General features: G+C 41.1%; 1 protein-coding gene across 5 annotated transcripts in view; it reads right to left on the bottom strand.

The window, feature by feature from the left end:
- txndc16 (thioredoxin domain containing 16) overlaps positions 1–18,771 on the bottom strand; it is a 120,772-nt gene that overhangs the window by 95,641 nt on the left and 6,360 nt on the right. For 4 of the 5 annotated variants that reach the window (XM_078233930.1, XM_078233928.1, XM_078233931.1 and 1 more), the window contains 4 exons: positions 14,945–15,027; positions 14,079–14,152; positions 8,447–8,521; positions 2,396–2,517 (listed from right to left, as the gene is read on the bottom strand). In XM_078233930.1, the coding sequence (XP_078090056.1) occupies positions 2,396–2,517; positions 8,447–8,521; positions 14,079–14,152; positions 14,945–15,027 (354 nt within the window). Of the gene's footprint in view, positions 1–2,395; positions 2,518–6,868; positions 6,954–8,446; positions 8,522–14,078; positions 14,153–14,944; positions 15,028–18,771 lie in introns of those variants that run through there. The other variant, XM_078233932.1, reaches the window with a different exon arrangement.

Raw genomic sequence — 18,771 nt, 5'->3', positions numbered from 1 at the left:
GTTTTATTTTGGAAAAGGAAATCAAACAGCACCCAGTTAATAGCATGACTAGTCATGGTTACAGGTCTGTGCCGTCATTCCATTAACACAACATTGGGTGACATGATAGATCACCGTTACAGACAGACATGGCAATGTTCATATCAGAATTGCCATAGGAAATGACATACAGGTTGATAGAGGGAGAGAGAGAAAAATGGGAGGGGGTGGATGAAAAGTTAAATATGGAGATGGAGATAGGTAACTGGAGCATATATGTATTTTTTACTGTTGATATTTAAGTGCTGCACCATCCTTCAAGTCAGGAATTCTCTCTTTTTTTTGAAATTTATTCTGGTTCTGAACTGATCTCCAATCCCCGAACATGCCTTCTAATTGTAATATCATGGGTCTCGCTTAACAGATGCATTAAACAGGCTCATATTTTATTCATAAATTCCTCCTGTTCAATGAAAATCTGATGACCAAAATCAGAAAATAACAGAAAAAAATCAAAATATCTTTAATACGGGAAACCTGACCCCAACCCAGCATCTACTTCCAGCTTAACGCAGTGGATACAGAGCTTCTGATAAACCCACCTCTGTAAAGCGGGCTAATGATTACAATATTTAAATAAGGCTCTCTTCCTCAGATTTTGGAAACCATTTAAATTTAACACTAGCAGCCATATTTTCCAATGCTTGGAAAATCCAGCAGTTAAAGGGTGCAGGGGCTGTCTGATTCTTCACGCAAATGCTTTTATAGGTCACTATTTGTGGGTCAAGCAATTCTTCTGCTAGGATCTTCCAATCATGTCTCCTTCATGATCTTGTGACCTCTCAACTGCCAGTTCAATGCTCTATAATCTTTTGCCTCCCTCATTGCAACTGGCCGACCATCCTCACTATGCCTCAGCCTTTTCCTCCATCCAGCCCTCCTCATTACCATGGTCCGAGCACCCCACCACACAACATCTTAGATAAAGAACACAAACAATACAAGCAGGAGTGGACAGTGTTGCCCACCAAATCTGCTCTGCATTTCAATATGATCATGGCTGATCTGAGGCTTCAAATCCCACCATCTTTGGACTATTCCCAGCAGTTCACAGCTGCTGCCTTATACATGACTTTCCGGTCATGCAGTCAGCCAGCCTTTCAATCTGGCTGACATCTCAATAGGGAATGGAGGAAAAATATGCCAATGAGGCAATTAAACTCATTCAGACCTTTGCCTTCCTGGCAAATCTGGATCTTGCCGCTGCTAACATACTTGCCCACAAATATTAGGACCATATAATTTGAAAATATATTTTCATGCAACTTAACTTTGCACAAACTGAAACATAACTGCAATTTTTTGGGGAGATTTGATGCTAACTTTGTACATTAGAAATTCAGTGGAACATATAACTGTAAACTGTCACTGGAGTCATGGGAAGAAAGAGTGCAAAATACATTCAAGAAGGCCATATAGGGAAAAGGCTGGGAATGCTTTATTAGTAAGCCCACTTCATTATTGGTATCCCCTCTCTTACTGACAGTATCTCAGAAACAGAAGGCTGACAGCAGGAAGAGAGGACACAATGTTCAAACTTCAGCCCCATCACTCAGGTTATATCAGTTTTTATGCTTCTGGGATAATGTGACAGGGGAATAGATAAACAATAAAATCATTGTTTGTGGACTGACAACTGATTAATCAGTAACTCAAAGCAGGAATATTAAAATTACACCAAATTTGTGCTTTCTGAATATAGACAGCAAACTTTCATCTGGACCTGGTGATTTATAGAAAAGCAACATAAACAGAATGGGACAAGAAAATTAGACCAAAAAACTCAGCCTCATGTTCAATACTGGTGATGAAAAAGTGAAGCTGAATATTATCACTGGAAACTAATATTATACTGGAAACTAACAAGTATCTATAGAGAATATCTAGCATGCAAAAAAAGGGGAAAAAAGAGGTCAAGGATACTCCAAAAGTGGCAGATGGATAGATAAAGGACCCATTGCTCGCTTTATTCTGACTCCACTGAGGCATAGCTTACCCACAGTGTTTGACCACAGAAGATTGACGGTGTGCAGGGTGATTGGCCATACTGAATATCATGGAGAATTCAAGGACAAGAAGATCATAGTCATGAAGGATGCCACTAATGATTCTGCTGAGGGTAATCTGTACTCTGGGACAGAGTGGAAAGTAAGCAATGAGAAGTGATATCAGATCATTTTCCGAGCACTGGTTGAAATTGGATTTTGTGTAGAATAGTATAATGAAATAAACCACTAATATGATTAGGTCTTACTTGGAATTAATCACTGTTACCAGGATCTGCGTGCTTCATGTCAGAGTGCTCATAAAGCAGCTCAAAAACACTAAACTTCAAGTTATCTTATTTGAACAATACCTGGCACTCCTATTGCTCGTACAAATGTAAAGATGACATCTCTTCGTCCTTTCATATTATCTTCAATGTCATGAAGATCCATTAATGAGGACACATATTTTATCTCATTGAACAGCAAGTTACTATAACAAAGCAATATATATTCAGTCATTCACAATAAAAATAAAGAGCTTTAACTCACTGAAGGAAATAATTCAAATTCTTTACCATTTGAAACTAAAGAGAAGTAATTGTAAACTTAATAGCAAATATTATTGCAGAATTCAGCCTGGAGGAAGGCAACTTAAATACACAAAACTCAGAAAATGACTGAAAATCCTCTGCAATGTATTTACTATGAGCAGTACAGAAAGTAACTGAGTTACTTTGCAATAAGATGATGCTTTTTTTTTAAAAGCAACATTCATGCTGATTTCAAGCTGGTTACTCTGCGTGATATCTGACACACAAACTGTTTTGGGCAATTCAGAAACATGAGATACAAACAGATTGTTTTCAAATAACAGTCTATTAGTATATTTGTTTAAAGTATTAGTTAAAAAGCCCCAGGTTCAATTTTATGACTTTGTTGAAATACCTCCACCTAGGGGTCTCTTCCAGGGCAGGTGGGACCTACACAAGAAGAATGGGCTGCATCTAAACTGGAAGGGCATAAATATTCCGGCAGGGAGGTTTGCTCGTGTCACACGGGAGGATTTAAACTAGTTTGGCAGAGGGGTGGGAACCAAAGCAAAGGTGAATTAACTGAAGGGGAAGCAGAGAGTAGAGCCAGTAAGACTCAGAGAAAGAGCAGGCAGAGTGTGATTGCTAATCAAAGAGGGTCTGGTGGACTGAAGTGCACTTGTTTCAATGCGAGAAATGTAACAGGTAAGGAAGATGAACTTAGAGCTTGGATTAGTACTTGGAACTATGATGTTGTTGTTGTTCTTACAGAGACTTGGTTAAGGGAAGGACAGGATTGGCAGCTTAACATTCCAGGATACAGATGTTTCAGGCAGGATAGAGGGGGATGTAAAAGGGATGGGGGAGTTGCACTACTAATTAAGGAGAATATCACAGCTGTTCGGCGGGAGGACACCTCGGAGGGATTATGGGGAGAGCTCAGGAATAGGAAGGGTGTAGTCACAATGTTGGCTGCCCAACTGCCAGTGGGAGATAAATGAACATGTATGTCGGCCGATTTTGGCAAAGTGTAAAAGTAACAGGGTTGTTGCGGTGGGAGATTTTAACTTCCCCCATATTGACTGGGACTCACTTAGTGCTAGGGGCGTGGGTGGGGTAGAGTTTGTAAGGAGCATCCAGGAGGGCTTTTTGAAACAGTATATAGATAGTTCAACTAGGGAAGGGGCCGTACTGGACCTGGTATTGGGGAATGAGCCCGGTGGTCAATGTTTCAGTAGAGGAGCAGTTCAGGAACAGTGACCACAATTCAGTAAGCCTGAAGGTACTGATGGATAAAGATAAGTGTAGTCCTCAAGTTAAGGGGCTAAACTGGGGGAAGGTTAATTACAACAATATTAGGCAGGAACTGAAGAATGTAGATTGGGGGCAGATGTTTGAGGGCAAATCAACATCTGGCATGTGGGAGGCTTTCAAGTGTAAATTGATAAGGATTCAGGGCCGGCACATTCCTGCAAGGATGAAGGCTAAGTATGGCAAGTTTTGGGAACCTTGGATAACGGGAGATATTGAGAGACTAATCAAAGAGAAAAAGGAAGCATTTGTCAAGGCTAGGAGGCTGGGAACACACGAAGCAAGTGTGGAATGCAAGGAAAGTAGAAAAAAATTTAAGCAAGGAGGGCTAAAAGGGGTCACGAAAAATCATTGGCCAGCAGGATTAAGGAAAATCCCAAGGCCTTTTGTACATATATAAATAGCAAGAGGGTAGCCAGGGAGAGGGTTGGCCCACTCAAGGACAGGGGAGGGAATCTATGCATGGAGCCAAAGGAAATGGGCGAGGTATTAAATGAGTACTTTGCGTCAGTATTCATCAAAGAGAAGGACTTGGTGGATGAGGAGTCTGGGGAAGGGTGTGTAGATAGTTTGAGTCATGTTGAGATCAAAAAGGAGAAGGTTTTGAGGTTCTTGAGAAACATTAAGGTAGACAAGTCTCCAAGGCCTGATGAGATAAACCCCAGAATACTGAGGGAGGCAAGGGAGGAAATTGCTGGGGCCTTGAGAGAAATCTTTGCATCCTCACTGGCTACAGGGGAGGTCATGATGTGGAGATGCCGGCGTTGGACTGTGGTAAGCACAGTAAGAAGTCTCACAACACCAGGTTAAAGTCCAACAGGTTTATTTGGTAGCAAATACCATAAGCTTTCGGAGCACAGCTCCTTCGTCAGATGGGGTGGAAATCTGCTCTCAAACAGTGCAAACAGACACAGAAATCAAATTACAGAATACTGATTAGAATGCAAATCTCTACAGCCAGCCAGGTCTTAAATGTACAGACAATGTAGGTCCCAGAGAATTGGAGAATAGCCAATATTGTTCCTTTGTTTAAGGGTAGCAAGAATAATCCAGGTAATTACAGGCTGGTGAGCCTTACATCAGTGGTAGGGAAATTATTGGAGAGGATTCTTCGAGACAGGATTTACTCCCACTTGGAAATAAGTGGACGTATTAGTGAGAGGCAACATGGTTTTGTGAAGGGGAGGTCGTGTCTCACCAACTTGATCGAGTTTTTCGAGGAAGTGACGAAGATGATTGATGAGGGTAGGGCAGTGGATGTTGTCTACATGGACTTCAGTAAGGCCTTTGAAAAGGTCCCTCATGGCAGACTGGGTGCAGAAGGTGAAGTCACATGGGATCAGAGGTGAGCTGGCCAGGTGGATACAGAACTGGTTCAGTCATAGAAGACAAAGGGTAGCAGTGGAAGGGTATGTTTCTGAATGGAGAGCTGTGACAAGTGACATTCCTCAGGGATCAGTGCTGGGACCTTTACTGTTTGTAATATACATATAAATGATTTGGAGGAAAATGTAACTGGTTTGATTAGTAAGTTTGCGGATGACACAAAGGTTGGTGGATTTGCAGATAGCGATGAGGACCATCAGAGGATACAGCAGGATACAGATCAGTTGGAGACTTGGGCGGAGAGATGGCAGATGGAGTTTAATCTGGACAAATGTGAGGTAATGCATTTTGGAAGGTCTAATACAGATACGAAATATACAGTAAATGGCAGAACCCTTAAGAGTATTGATAGGCAGAGGGATCTGGGTGTACAGGTTCACAGGTCACTGAAAGTGACAACGCAGGTGGAGAAGGTGGTCAAGAAGGCATATGGCATGCGTGCCTTCATCGGCCGGGGCACTGAGTTTAAAAATTGGCAAGTCATGTTGCAGTTTTATAGAACCTTAGGTAGGCCGCACTTGGAATATAGTGTTCAATTCTGGTCGTCACACTGCCAGAAGGATGTGGAGACTTAGGAGAGGGTACAGAAAAGATTTACCAGGATGTTGCCTGGTATGGAGGGCATCAGCTATGAGGAGAGGTTGGAGAAACTTGGTTTGTTCTCACTGGAACAAAGGAGGTTGAGGGGCAACCTGATAGAAGTCAACAAGATTATCAGGGGCATGGACAGAGTGGATAGTCAGAAGCTTTTCCCCAGGGTGGAAGAGTCAATTACTGGGGGGCATAGGTTTAAGGTGCGAGGAGCAAGGTTTAAAGGAGATATACGCGGCAAGTTTTTTTACACAGAGGGTGGTGGGTGCATGGAACTCGCTGCCCGGGGAGGTAGTGGAAGCAAAGACAGTAGTGATTTTTAAGGGGCGTCTTGACAAATACATGAATAGGATGGGAATGGAGGGATATGGTCCCCGGAAAGGTAGGGAGTTTTAGTTCAGTCGAGCAGCATGGTCGGTGCAGGCTTGGAGGGCCGAAGGATCTGTTCCTGTCCTGTAACTTTCTTTCCTCTTTGTAGGGTGGTGCCAAGGATACTATAATTTTATAAGATGTTTATATATGTTTATAAGATGATGAGGGGGATAGATAGAGTGGACATTGAGAGACTATTTCCTCGGGTGGATGTAGCTGTTACTAGGGGGCATAACTATAAGGTTCGTGGTGGAAGATATAGGAGGGATGTATGAGGTAGGTTCTTTACTCAGAGTGGCTGGGGTGTGGAATGGACTGCCTGCTGTGATAGTGGAGTCGGACACTTTAGGAACTTTCAAGCAGTTATTGGATAGGCACATGGAGCACATTAGAATGATAGGGAGTGGGATAGCTTGATCTTGGTTTCGGAAAAGGTTCAGCACAACATTGTGGGCCGAAGAGCCTGTACTGTGCTGTACTGTTCTATGTTCTATAATTGGGCTCAGCATGCAGCAAGTGAAAAAAGATAAAACACAACAAGTGTCCCCAGTCTTGATTACTACACAGGATTCCTGCTAGAAATCTTGCATTGCATGTATCAGGACAATAATAAGTTCAATTACTGTATTCCCACATAGAACTAGTACTCACTGCACTCATACTTCAAAGAGTGCTCTGAAAGGCATGCTGCCAGGGGTCATTGTTCCCACAGAACTCCAACCCAGAAAAAGTCTATCTACAGGGGAGAGGAGTAATTCTAGTTGTAAGAAACCATCTTACCATCATATTTTCTATTAAGATCCGCATATTACTGTAAAATATTTTAAATTAATATTCCCAATCTCATCATAATAACTTTCTTAAATGGAGAATTCAATCGCCATCTGAACACTGATCACACCAGCCAAGTAAAAATGCTTCTGACAACCTTTTACACATCACACATATATATGTGGAGCAGAATGCTGAATACATATGCATAAAATGAAAATAAAGTCAAATAATGGGATGGGGACAAGAACAGCAGAGGGCAATACCTTAAAGAACAATGTTTGGCAATGGACTCAAGACCTAGTCAAAGTCTAAACAAAGGAACAGAAGAACGGTGACTAGTTGAGAACAAAAAATAATCAAAATTGCATATTACATTTGCTACAGTTGCATCCACATCATTGGAAGGGTTTGGCTTACTCAGTTAAGTAGCCGTTAAACTTTATATTTTTGAGTAAATGATGAGTGTTAGAACCAAGCGCAAAGGAAAATAAATTGCTTTCACTGCTTACTATGATTTAATGGAATAGTTCAGCTTTTGAACATCCCGGTCATCTAACTTCCACTTCAATTGCTTGCCATAAGATGTGATCAATTTTGTGTAGGATTGTTATGCACTTTGATGAACAGGTGAGATTATCTCATCAGAAAAGTGACCCTCATCACCTTCACACCCCAAGGTATGTTGGTGTTGCCTGTATTTGTCAACACTATAAATCAGTCATGATTACAGTCCCTTATTTTTTCAAATATTAATTCACTCTCCCTCTGTCACTCAGTACTTCACAGCTGATGAATTACCTTTGAAAATTAAACACCAACAGTATTGTGTAAGTAAAGGCAGCAACTAATTTCTGCATAGCGTGGTGCCATAAACTGCAAAGTTAACCTCTTTTGGTGAATGTTGAGGGATACATGTTGGTCAGGTTAGGACAACTACTCTTGAAAAATAATGCCACTCTGGGTTAAGGTAGGCAAAGTGCCACTGTTGACCACTATTCCACAACATGTATGGGTGTTCGGGAAAGGGAAGTGAAAAAAAATACATATTTCTAGCGGTGGTAAAGTGCCAATTGAAAAGGTTGATGCTATCTGTATCAAATAATATGTAAGTTTAGATTCTGACCTTTCATTTGATACGTAGCAGTTATATGAAAGGTATCAAAAGAAAGCATGAAATATCATGATTCAATACAAGATGGTGTAACCCATTTCTCTGAATCACAGCAATCAATGGCAGCTCATTTCTATTAAGTTTTTATATTTCCAGTTAATAAACAAAAATAGCTTGCATGTTGACAACTAAGGAGTCTTAACTTTTGAAGCACGGAACATATCACACCAACTTCTACTGAAAAGTTAGAAACATTATTTACATGTATATGATGACTATTTGCTCCTGTCAATTTCACTTTTATTGCATTAACTCAGTTTAAAACAGAACAATAACATACTTACAATAATACATTTGCTACTATTGCATCCACATCAAATAATGTATCAGTTGCAAAACTCCGAAGCATTATATTACCCCTATTAAAAAGAAACAAATATGTTTCAATTAGCACTTTTCAATACACAGTTACATATTCCACCTGTTTTTATAATTGAAACTACATGAAACTTCAGAGTTAATTGTGACAGAGAACAGAACAACTAGGAGTAGGACATTTCAACAAATGGAGCCACAATCAACCATAGGTCTTGTTAACTGTTACTGTACATTTCCTCAGTCACATTTAGGGTTCCACTATAGGTTATCTTGCATAATAAGGAACAGAGAAAATGTGAGGTGTATTCAGAAACGGAGGCAAGCCGTTTTAGAGAAAAAAGAGATTTATTCTGGGTGTGCCAAATATTTGACCTATGTGAAAACTCATCACTACAATTAAAGGTCTCCAAATCAAGATACTGAGAAATACACAAATAAAGGCTCCATTTACCCAACATGGGGTGCAAGAGTAGTGGGGTGCATATTCTTGGAGGGCCACAAAAGGCCACTTATTAAATGCCAGAGAACGTACACAAAAGCCAAGGGTTAGGGATGGTTTATGTGTGCATGTGTGCACGTGTGCACTGCTGGTACTCATCCACACTGGAAATGATTTCTCTCCTTCTCCAGGTAAGACTACCCTACCTTTAAAAGAATTGACTTAGAGTTATCTGAGGCTAGTGGGTTCCATGGTGTAATGGTTAGCAGTTTGGACTCTGAATCCAGCGATCCAAGTTCAAATCTCGGTGGGACCTTGTTATGGCCGCACTGTTGCCTCACAGTCCAGGGAATGGACTGTTCTTTAAGTTCTAATTTAGCTTATTCAGACAATCTTAAATTGGCTAAGTGTAAATCTTATCATAATGAGGATTGTTTCATTGTTGTCCAATTGCTAAGTTGCACCCAATCACATGTTGTGCTAATTACACTGAAAATCAGTTTAAGATGATCAGTCAGACTCACCTGTGGTTCACTTATGTGTGCTAGAAGCCACATATATTCACACTCAGAGCCCTATCCTTTGCAGATAAAAGGAACATGCCTATACTTTGTACTTTTTTCAACTAAACAAAAACTGTTGAATGATTGTTCCCTGGTTCATTCTCCATGGTGATGCCTCCACCAGAGTCCACTTCCCAACCAATCGGACTCACTTCACATGCAGTAAAATTGTTATTCCCTTGTTACAGTTTGGTCATTTCTTGTGAGCAAACTGATAAGTGCACGATGAAAAGCTTTGATCGCATGTCTCAAATTTCAGCAAATTTCATAAACAGTTTATTGTGCGCACAATCACTATGAAATGGCTGCATTGCCACTAACTTCCTTATTACAGCATGGGCATATGTCCAATAAAACTGGATGCTGTAGGTACAACATATAGGGTGGAATGTTTCTGCCCCGCTGGTCGAGTAGCGTAGCAGGGCGGAAAGGGTGCAAGGCTGATTTAAATATTTATTAGCCTATTTTAATTAGTGAGCTCGGGACACAATAGTCCGGGCTCATTTAACTTTCCAACCTCACCGGTGGAGGTCCTCACCAGCAAGGATGACAGATGGTTCCCACCAACTGGGACCAGATGTGATGGCCTCGCCGGTGGGACCGGAGGTCATTGGAGCCCCTGGATGCTCGGCAGGGCATGGTAACTGGCACCTGGAACTGTCCATCGGGCACCACGCAGTGCCAAGGGGGTGGAGCCTGAGGGAACGGAGCCTAACCGGGAAGGGGGTGGGGGTAGGACTATGCAAATGGGGGGTGCCGGCTGGTCAGTATGGGACAGCGATCGAGGGTTGGGGGTGGAGATCAACAATTCTCCTGCGCAATGGCGCTCCTAGAAGTCTGCAGCTGGATTCCCAGTGTGAATCAGCTCTGCCCACCCCCCCTCTGGCAGGAATCACATTACAGCCTCTGCATTGCACAGACTGCCATAAATTACCACGACTTACCTCACTGGAAAAAACGGGCGAGAAAACTTCCCGTTTTCTTGCCCGTTCAACACTTAGAATTTTTCTGAGAAAATTCCACCCATTGTCTCTCCGCATTGTGGTAAACAATGAGACATGGCAAAATCACCACTTTCTTGTCTCCAACTTCCTAAGAGCAAGTGCCCATCCCCCAACAATCATCCTCCCCAAAAGCCCCAGCACAATCCCAGATGTTGTCTCAAGCCATTGTTTACAGAGCAGCCAAAATAAGATGCATCCATCTTGAGTGCCAAGAAAAACTTGTAAGTCATCTGCCAATATGCCTGCTATTTTGATGTCTTAGATATCTAAATTGATCGTGCCATTCCATTAGCAACTGCTCAATTCATGTTCTCATGTAAGCAGTTTTGAAAAAGATATGCCATTGTAAGATTAACACTCCTCTGAGGGTGCTGAGTCAACATTAGCTAAGAGCCTTCCTCTCCACCTGTTTTCACAAATGCACTTCACAGCTCAGTAATGGTCTTGCTCATGAACTTAATGGTTGAATGAAAACTCTTTTTATTGTTGCTTCATCAGCTCAAGTTTAACCAGCATCAGGACTTTGCAGTGACAGAAGAAAGATGAAAAAGATCACAGCCCTCTTCACTAGGATCTTGAACTATATTCATCAATCAGGACCCAATTTGAGACCAATAATCTTTCTACCTGCAAATCAATATCTTTGCCATCCCTCTTCAATCGTGGAAAGGCTATATATAGCACTGGAAATATGACAGCCGACCTTACCAATTAACCTGTTCAGGATGGTGAATTAAGAATAACAGCTTGAACCCAATCCAACTCTCCCAGCAACTGTCATGATCTGAAGATTACACCATGCAGCCTGCAACAGATAAACAATTACCCTTTTGCTACAATATTTCACAACTGAGTTTGCGGGAGTTGTCCATCACCAAGCCTGTTCACTTGACAAAAAGGAAGACACAAAGCTACGAGTTTATATAATTCAGGATAAAATTCATGTCCAAATTTAAAATGCTGAATTTACACAATACCTGAAAATGTCTCAAAAGTAATAAAGCATATAAAATCTTGTGTTTCAGAATCTTAATTTTGACAAATGTAACCTGGGCATTCTTCACTCAATAAAGAATCATAATAAAGCAGAGAAATTCCAGAATTGGGTGATCCAGCTAAATTTACACTGTTTCTAGCATCCTTCACACATCATTGTTGTAGCAATCTCTTCATATTAGACATTTAAATGTTATTTATCAATTTTAACTTTCAGACAGACTGTAATTCAGATTTTCCACGTTCAAATTCTTTTGACATCTGATATCTAACAAAAATATCTGTGATTCTCAAATAGCTTAGTATACAACAACGAGCACATATATCAACAGCTCAAAAACATGACTGAAATTATGCATGCAGAGACAATCAACAGCACAAGCCACTCCTCTCTAAACGAAGATTGATCCCCAGATTATGACAATTTCCCCAATTAAGATGGCAATAAGGATACCAAACCTGACCTCAGCATCCTTGATCTAAAGAAAATATATTTAGTAAAGTTTTATAGTCCTAGTCATTATGTCAAGGTGCCTACTGGAAAGTTTGCTTACTTACACATTTTAGGAGTAGAGATCATGCTCAAATAATCTGTTGTCGGTCATTAGGTTCACATATAAAGAAAGCTAGCAAGGAGAAAGTACTGGTAGATGGCTAGTGCTCATGAATCACATCCCAGAGTTATAGAATCGTAAGTCATAGAGTCATTAAGAGGCAGAAGAAGGCCAGTTGGTCTGTCAAGGTCATGCCAGCTTTCTTTGGAGCAATCCTGTCAGTCCTTGATTCTGGTCCCCAATTCTGATGAAAAGTCACAGAACTGAAATGTTAACATTGCTTTTCTCTCCACAGATGCTGTTGCGTATTTACAACATACTCTGTTTTTATTATAACCAGTCCTATTCCCCCATTCTATCCTCATAGCCCTGAAAGTTTATTTCCCTCAAGTGGCCATCCAATCTCAGTGAAATCAGTGATCATTTTGGCTTTCACCATCCTCATAGGATAGTACCAATGTCCATGAAAAAAAGTTCTTCACATTCGCCCCCAGCATCTTCCTAAATTGCAGTCACCATAATTGGATGTAATACGCCAGTTGTGGCCTAACCGAAAATGCATGGAGGCTCAAGTTAACTTTCCTGCTTTCATACTCAATATCTTAATTTACTAAGCCCAATATCCCACATGCTTTACTAACAATTCTCTCAATTTGTCCCATCACTTTCAAAGATCTATGTACATGAACCTCCAGGTTCTTGTGTCTCTGCACACTCTTTAGAACTATGTGACTGAGTTTATTCTGTATTACTCTGTATTCCAATATGCAAATTCTTTACAGGAAAAAAGCAGTGATCCTAGCACTGATCCTTAGGGAACACCACTGTCTACCATTCACCAGACTGAAAAAGAATCACATACACAACTCACTGTTGTTTTTACATAACTCATTATTTTTTTACCTTTCAACCAGTTTTTTATCCAAGCTGACACTGACCTCCCTATGCCATAAGCCTCAATTTTGTTAACCAGTCTTTTATATGCTACTCTGTAATTGTTTCCTAAAATCCTTATAGTCAACATCCATTACATTCCCTTCAAGAATCTTTTCTGTTACTTAATCAAAAAATTCAATTAGTCAAATATGATCTGCCTTTTAAAAATCCTTGCTGACTCTCGTTATATTAACTCCAACTTCCCTAAGTCCTGTTAATTTTTTTCATTGATCATTGTTTTTAAACTGACCAGCCTGTAGTTATTAGAAATGTCCTTACATCCTTCCTTGAACAAGGGTGTCCGATTTACCATTCTCCAATTCTTTGTCACCTCCCCCATCTCTGCAAAAGGTTAAATGATTAAAACAAGTCTTTCTGCTATCTCCACTCCAACTTCCTTTAGCAACCTGGGATGCAAGCCATCTGCGCCCAGCAACTTATCCACTCCAAGCATAGCCAGACTTTCTAGTAAATCCTGCCCATCAATTTTCACCTCATCCATTACCTCATCATTTCAGCTACTACTGATATTTTGTCAACATGCTCTTCCTTAGAGAACACTGATACAAAGTACTTACTACGTAATCTTGTCTTGTCCTGTGTGCTAGGCATCTATCATCTTTTTCTCTAATAGACCCCACCCTACCTCTTACTCCCACGTACTAGTAAAATATTTTCAGGTTCCCTTTTATGTTAACTGCCATTCTATTCTTATACTCTCTCATTGCCAGTCTTATTTTCCTCATTACTTCCCCTCAGCTTACTGTATTTGGCTCGATTCTCTCTTGAATAATTCACCTGAGCTGCAACATTCACCGTTTTATTGTTCATCATCAAAGGAGCCCTGGTTTTGGTTCCCCTTCTTCTCCCTCTTGTTGAAATGTACTGAGCCTATGTTTAAACATGTCTTCCTTAAACATCACTGTTACACCTTAAAAAGAACCAATATCAGCAACATTTCTCAAATAGCATCCTCCTTGCATTCTCAACAGATTTATCATATAAACTGCGAAAGAAATTTTTAAAAAGTTCGAGTCAAAGCAAATAATAGAAATAAAAACTTTGATAGTTGGTGTAAAGAAAATTATAAATAGATGTTAATTTACCTGAAAAGATAAGCTTTCTTCAGGACATCTTCATTTTCACAATATTTTGGTACTTTTTCTGTGGCACAGTTAACCTACAAAAAGGGGCAGAGCATTTTAATGGGATAATTAAACACAGAAAATGGTTATAAACCTATCACTGCCTTTGTTTAAACACTGTTTTATCAACAAAAATTGCTCTGCCAATTTTTCCTCCTCTCCTCTGTGGAGCAAGACCATACAGCTGATAGGTTTTTTTGTACAATTCTTAAGGATATTGGCATCATGGACAACTGTAGCATTTAGTGCCCAACCCCGACTGTGCTCGAGAAGGTGGAGGGCCTTCTTCTTGCATCACTGCAGTACATGTAGCAGACCTTCATTAGGAAAGTTATTTTCCTGGAGCCTCTTAATTTTTTAGCACCTTTTCTGCTTCAGCTTATTATTAGACGCAGCTGCACCCAAATCTCAGCAGCAGCATAATAAGATTGACATAAAAGCAACCCATCCAGCACTGCCACTGTTTATCATTCTCAGCAAGCATCCTCTAATCAGTACCTCCATGATGCTTGAGCTTTAAAACATGAGGGTGTACAGCATGGATGAATGAATGAATCAGTATCCAACAACCTTGTAGAACAGCCAACAGAGTTGCAAGTTAATGCACCACTGTAATAACAAGATAACTGTATTTCTACTTGCATTGTTTTATATTATTTCTATTAATATTTTGCTAAAAGAATTAAGATAGAACTGAGCTTTTCTTCCCATGGCCCTCATTCTTGCATATTGCGTCTCAAAATGGTATGCAAGCCATCCAAGACAGCTCTCAATGACAGGTCACGTTTTAAAAGTAAAAACAGTCGAGAGAAGAAATTTTAATTCACCTGAGCCACCGTAATGCCATACTCTTCAAGTGATTCTGAGGATTTTTCTAGTTGTTGAAGGAAATGTCTGATTGACGGGTTGGCTGAAACGTAGAAACAAATAATGCTTTTAGTGTTTTGACCTGAATGTTTATTTTTGTGAGCAATAGTGGGCAACCTGCTGTCTGGGGACAACATGCAACCCAACTGGGTTCTGAGTGCGACCCACAAAACATTTTGTTGACCATTGCCCGCACGCAGGGTTGCCACATTCTGCTGATTTCCATCCACATAGTTTTTTTCCCTACCAGTATGACTGAAGTGATACACATGTAAAGCAAGGGCAAGAGAAGTGAGGTGCATGCTGAATGCACACAACATTGGCTGTGAGAGCTGTGCACTCCACCTGTGTCCAAAGCATAAATATTTATTTTGCTTTTACCATTTGAAGTTGATGATAGTTCTATTAATATAAAAATGATTAAGCATTTTCTATAACTCACAGTTAGCGAACAAGCCCGATTACAATTTGCAGAACAATGAGATGAAGGAGTGTCACTAAGGCGGCCCACTCACTAGCCTAGTTCACGCGTCACTGTTCTAAAGCATTTGGTAGGCCAAAGATAAACCAAGAGTAACATTCTGCCTTGCTCTTAAACTAGCTTTTCTTGTCCTTACTGTTTTTAATAAGTGAGAAAGGGGATGACAAAAAAAATGGAGCCTTTCATGTTCTCAGAATATCCCGCAGCAAAGTGCTTTTTAGTAATAATCAGAGACAACGAATATATGCACAAAAAGCCACGTAAACTGCAATGAGATGAATGACCAGATAATCTCTTTAGGTGGGGCTGGTTCATGGACAAATAGTCCCAATGTGTTTCTCAGGAACAGTATCAAACAAAATTTGATACTGAGCATGAACAACAACCATTTGAATTTATTTAGGACCTTTAACATAATAATGAAGTTAGAAATAGGAAAGGTGCGGTCATGTTGTTAGGAGTTTACTATAGGCCCCCAAATAGTAATAGAGATGTGGAGGAAGAAGCAGATTATGGATAGGGGTGGGGGTCACAGGGTAGTTGTCATGGGGGACTTTAACTTTCCAAATATTGATTGGAACCTTTGTAGGTCGAATAGTTCGGATGGGGCAGTTTTTATGCAGTGTGTGCAGGAGGGTTTCCTGACACAATATGTGGATATGCCGACAAGAGGTGGGGCCACATTGGATTTGGTACTGGGAAATGAACCAGGCCAAGTGTTAGATTTGGTTGTGGGAGAGCACTTTGGAGATAGTGACCACAATTTGGTGTCTTTTGTTATTGCAATGGAGAGGGATAGGGCCGTACGGCAAGGCAAGGTTTATAATTGGGGGAGAGGTACTTATGATGCGATTAGGCAAGAATTAGAACATAGAACATTACAGCGCAGTACAGGCCCTTCGGCCCTCGATGTTAGGGGGCATAAGATGGGAACGGAAACTGTCAGGGAAAGGCACTAATGAAAAGTGGAACTTTTTCAAGGAACAAATACTGTGTGTCCTTGATAGGTATGTCCCTGTCAGGCAGGGAGGAAATGGCCAATTGAGGGAACCATGGTTCACAAAAGAGGTGGAATGTCTTGTAAAAAGGAAGAGGGAAGCTTATGTAGGGATGAGGAAACAAGGATCAGATGGCTCGATTGAGGGTTACAAGTTAGCAAGGAATGAGCTGAAAAAGGGGCTTAGGAGAGCTAGGAGGGGACATGAGAAGTCCTTGGTGTGTCGGATCAAGGAAAACCCAAAGGGTTTTTACTCTTATGTGAGGAATAAAAGAATGACCAGGGTGAGGTTAGGGCCGGTCAAGGACAGTAGTAGGAACTTGTGTATGGAGTCAGTAGAGATAGGAGAGGTGATGAATGAATACTTTTCTTCAGTGTTCACCAAGGAGAGGGGCCATGTTTTTGAGGAAGAGAAGGTGTTACAGGCTAATAGGCTGGAGGAAATAGATGTTCGGAGGGAGGATGTACTGGCAGTTTTGAATAAACTGAAGGTCGATAAGTCCCCTGGGCCTAATGAAATATATCCTAGGATTTTTTGGGAGGCAAGGGATGAGATTGCAGAGCCTTTGGCTTTGATCTTTGGGTCCTCACTGTCCACGGGATGGTGCCAGAGGACTGGAGAGTGGCGAATGTTGTTCCTCTGTTTAAGAAAGGGAAGAAAAATGACCCTGGTAATTATAGGTCCAAGTAAGACTAACGAAGTTAGTCTTACCTCGGTGGTTGGCAAGTTGATAGAAAAGGTCCTTAGGGATGGGATTTACGACCATTTAGAAAGATGCAGATTAATCCGGGATAGTCAGCACAGATTCGTGAAGGGCAAGTCGTGCCTCACAAATTTGATTGAATTTTTTGAGGTGGTAACTAAGTGTGTTGATGAAAGTAGGGCAGTTGATGTCATATACATGGATTTTAGTAAGGCGTTTGATAAGATCCCCCATGGTCGGCTTATGATGCAAGTAAGGAGGTGTGGGATAGAGGGAAAGTTGGTTGATTGGATAGGTAACTGGCTATCTGATCGAAGACAGAGGGTGGTGGTGGATGGAAAATTTTCGGACTGGAGGCAGGTTCCTAGCGGAGTGCCACAGGGATCAGTGCTTGGTCCTCTGCTATTTGTGATTTTTGTTAATGTCTTAGAGGAGGGGGCTGAAGGGTGGATCAGTAAATTTGCTGATGACACCAAGATTGGTGGAGTAGTGGACGAGGTGGAGGGCTGTTGTAGACTGCAAAGAGACATAGATAGGATGCAAAGCTGGGCTGAAAAATGGCAGATGGAGTTTAACCCTGATAAATGTGAGGTGATTCATTTTGGTAGGACTAATTTAAATGTGGATTACAGGGTCAAAGGTAGGGTTCTGAAGACTGTGGAGGAAGAGAGATATCTTGGGGTCCATATCCACAGATCTCTAAAGGTTGCCACTCAAGTGGATAGAGCTGTGAAGAAGGCCTATAGTGTGTTAGCTTTTATTAACAGGGGGTTGGAGTTTAAGAGCCGTGGGGTTATGCTGCAACTGTACAGGACCTTGGTGAGACCACATTTGGAATATTGTGTGCAGTTCTGGTCACCTCACTATAAGAAGGATGTGGAAGTGCTGGAAAGAGTGCAAAGGAGATTTACCAGGATGCTGCCTGGTTTGGAGGGTAGGTCTTATGAGAAAAGGTTGAGGGAGCTGGGGCTGTTCTCTCTGGAGCGGAGGAGGCTGAGGGGAGACTTAATAGAGGTTTATAAAATGATGAAGGGGATAGATAGAGTGAACGTTCAAAGACTATTTCCTCGGGTGGATGGAGCTATTACAAGGGGGCATAACTATAGGGTTCATAGTGGGAGATATAGGAAGGATGTCCGAGGTAGGTTCTTTACGCAGAGAGTGGTTGGGGTGTGGAATGGACTGCCTGCAGTGATAGTGGAGTCAGACACTTTAGGAACATTTAATCGGTTATTGGATAGGCACATGGAGCACACCAGCATGATAGGGAGTGGAATAGCTTGATCTTGGTTTCAGATAAAGCTCGGCACAACATCGTGGGCCGAAGGGCCTGTTCTGTGCTGTTCTATATTCTAAAATGTCCCAAGATGCTTCAAAGCAACATTAACAAAGCCTGACAGTGAGCCACAGAAGATAATCTTAGGATAGATGACCAAAAGCTTTGTCAAAAAGGTAGGCTTTAAGGGATGCCTTAAAGGAAGAAAATGAAGTAGAGACGTGAAGATGTTTAGGGAGAGAATTCCAGTGCTAAGCACTGTGGCAGCCGAAAACACAGCCACCATTAAAACAGTGATGTTCCAAGGGCCCAGAGTTGAAGGAGCAAAG

The sequence above is a fragment of the Mustelus asterias genome, chromosome 18, assembly GCF_964213995.1.
Source record: "Mustelus asterias chromosome 18, sMusAst1.hap1.1, whole genome shotgun sequence".
NCBI classification, from domain to species: domain Eukaryota; kingdom Metazoa; phylum Chordata; class Chondrichthyes; order Carcharhiniformes; family Triakidae; genus Mustelus; species Mustelus asterias.
The sequence above is the reverse complement of the archived record's forward strand: the minus strand, read 5'-3'. Positions and strand labels throughout refer to the sequence as shown.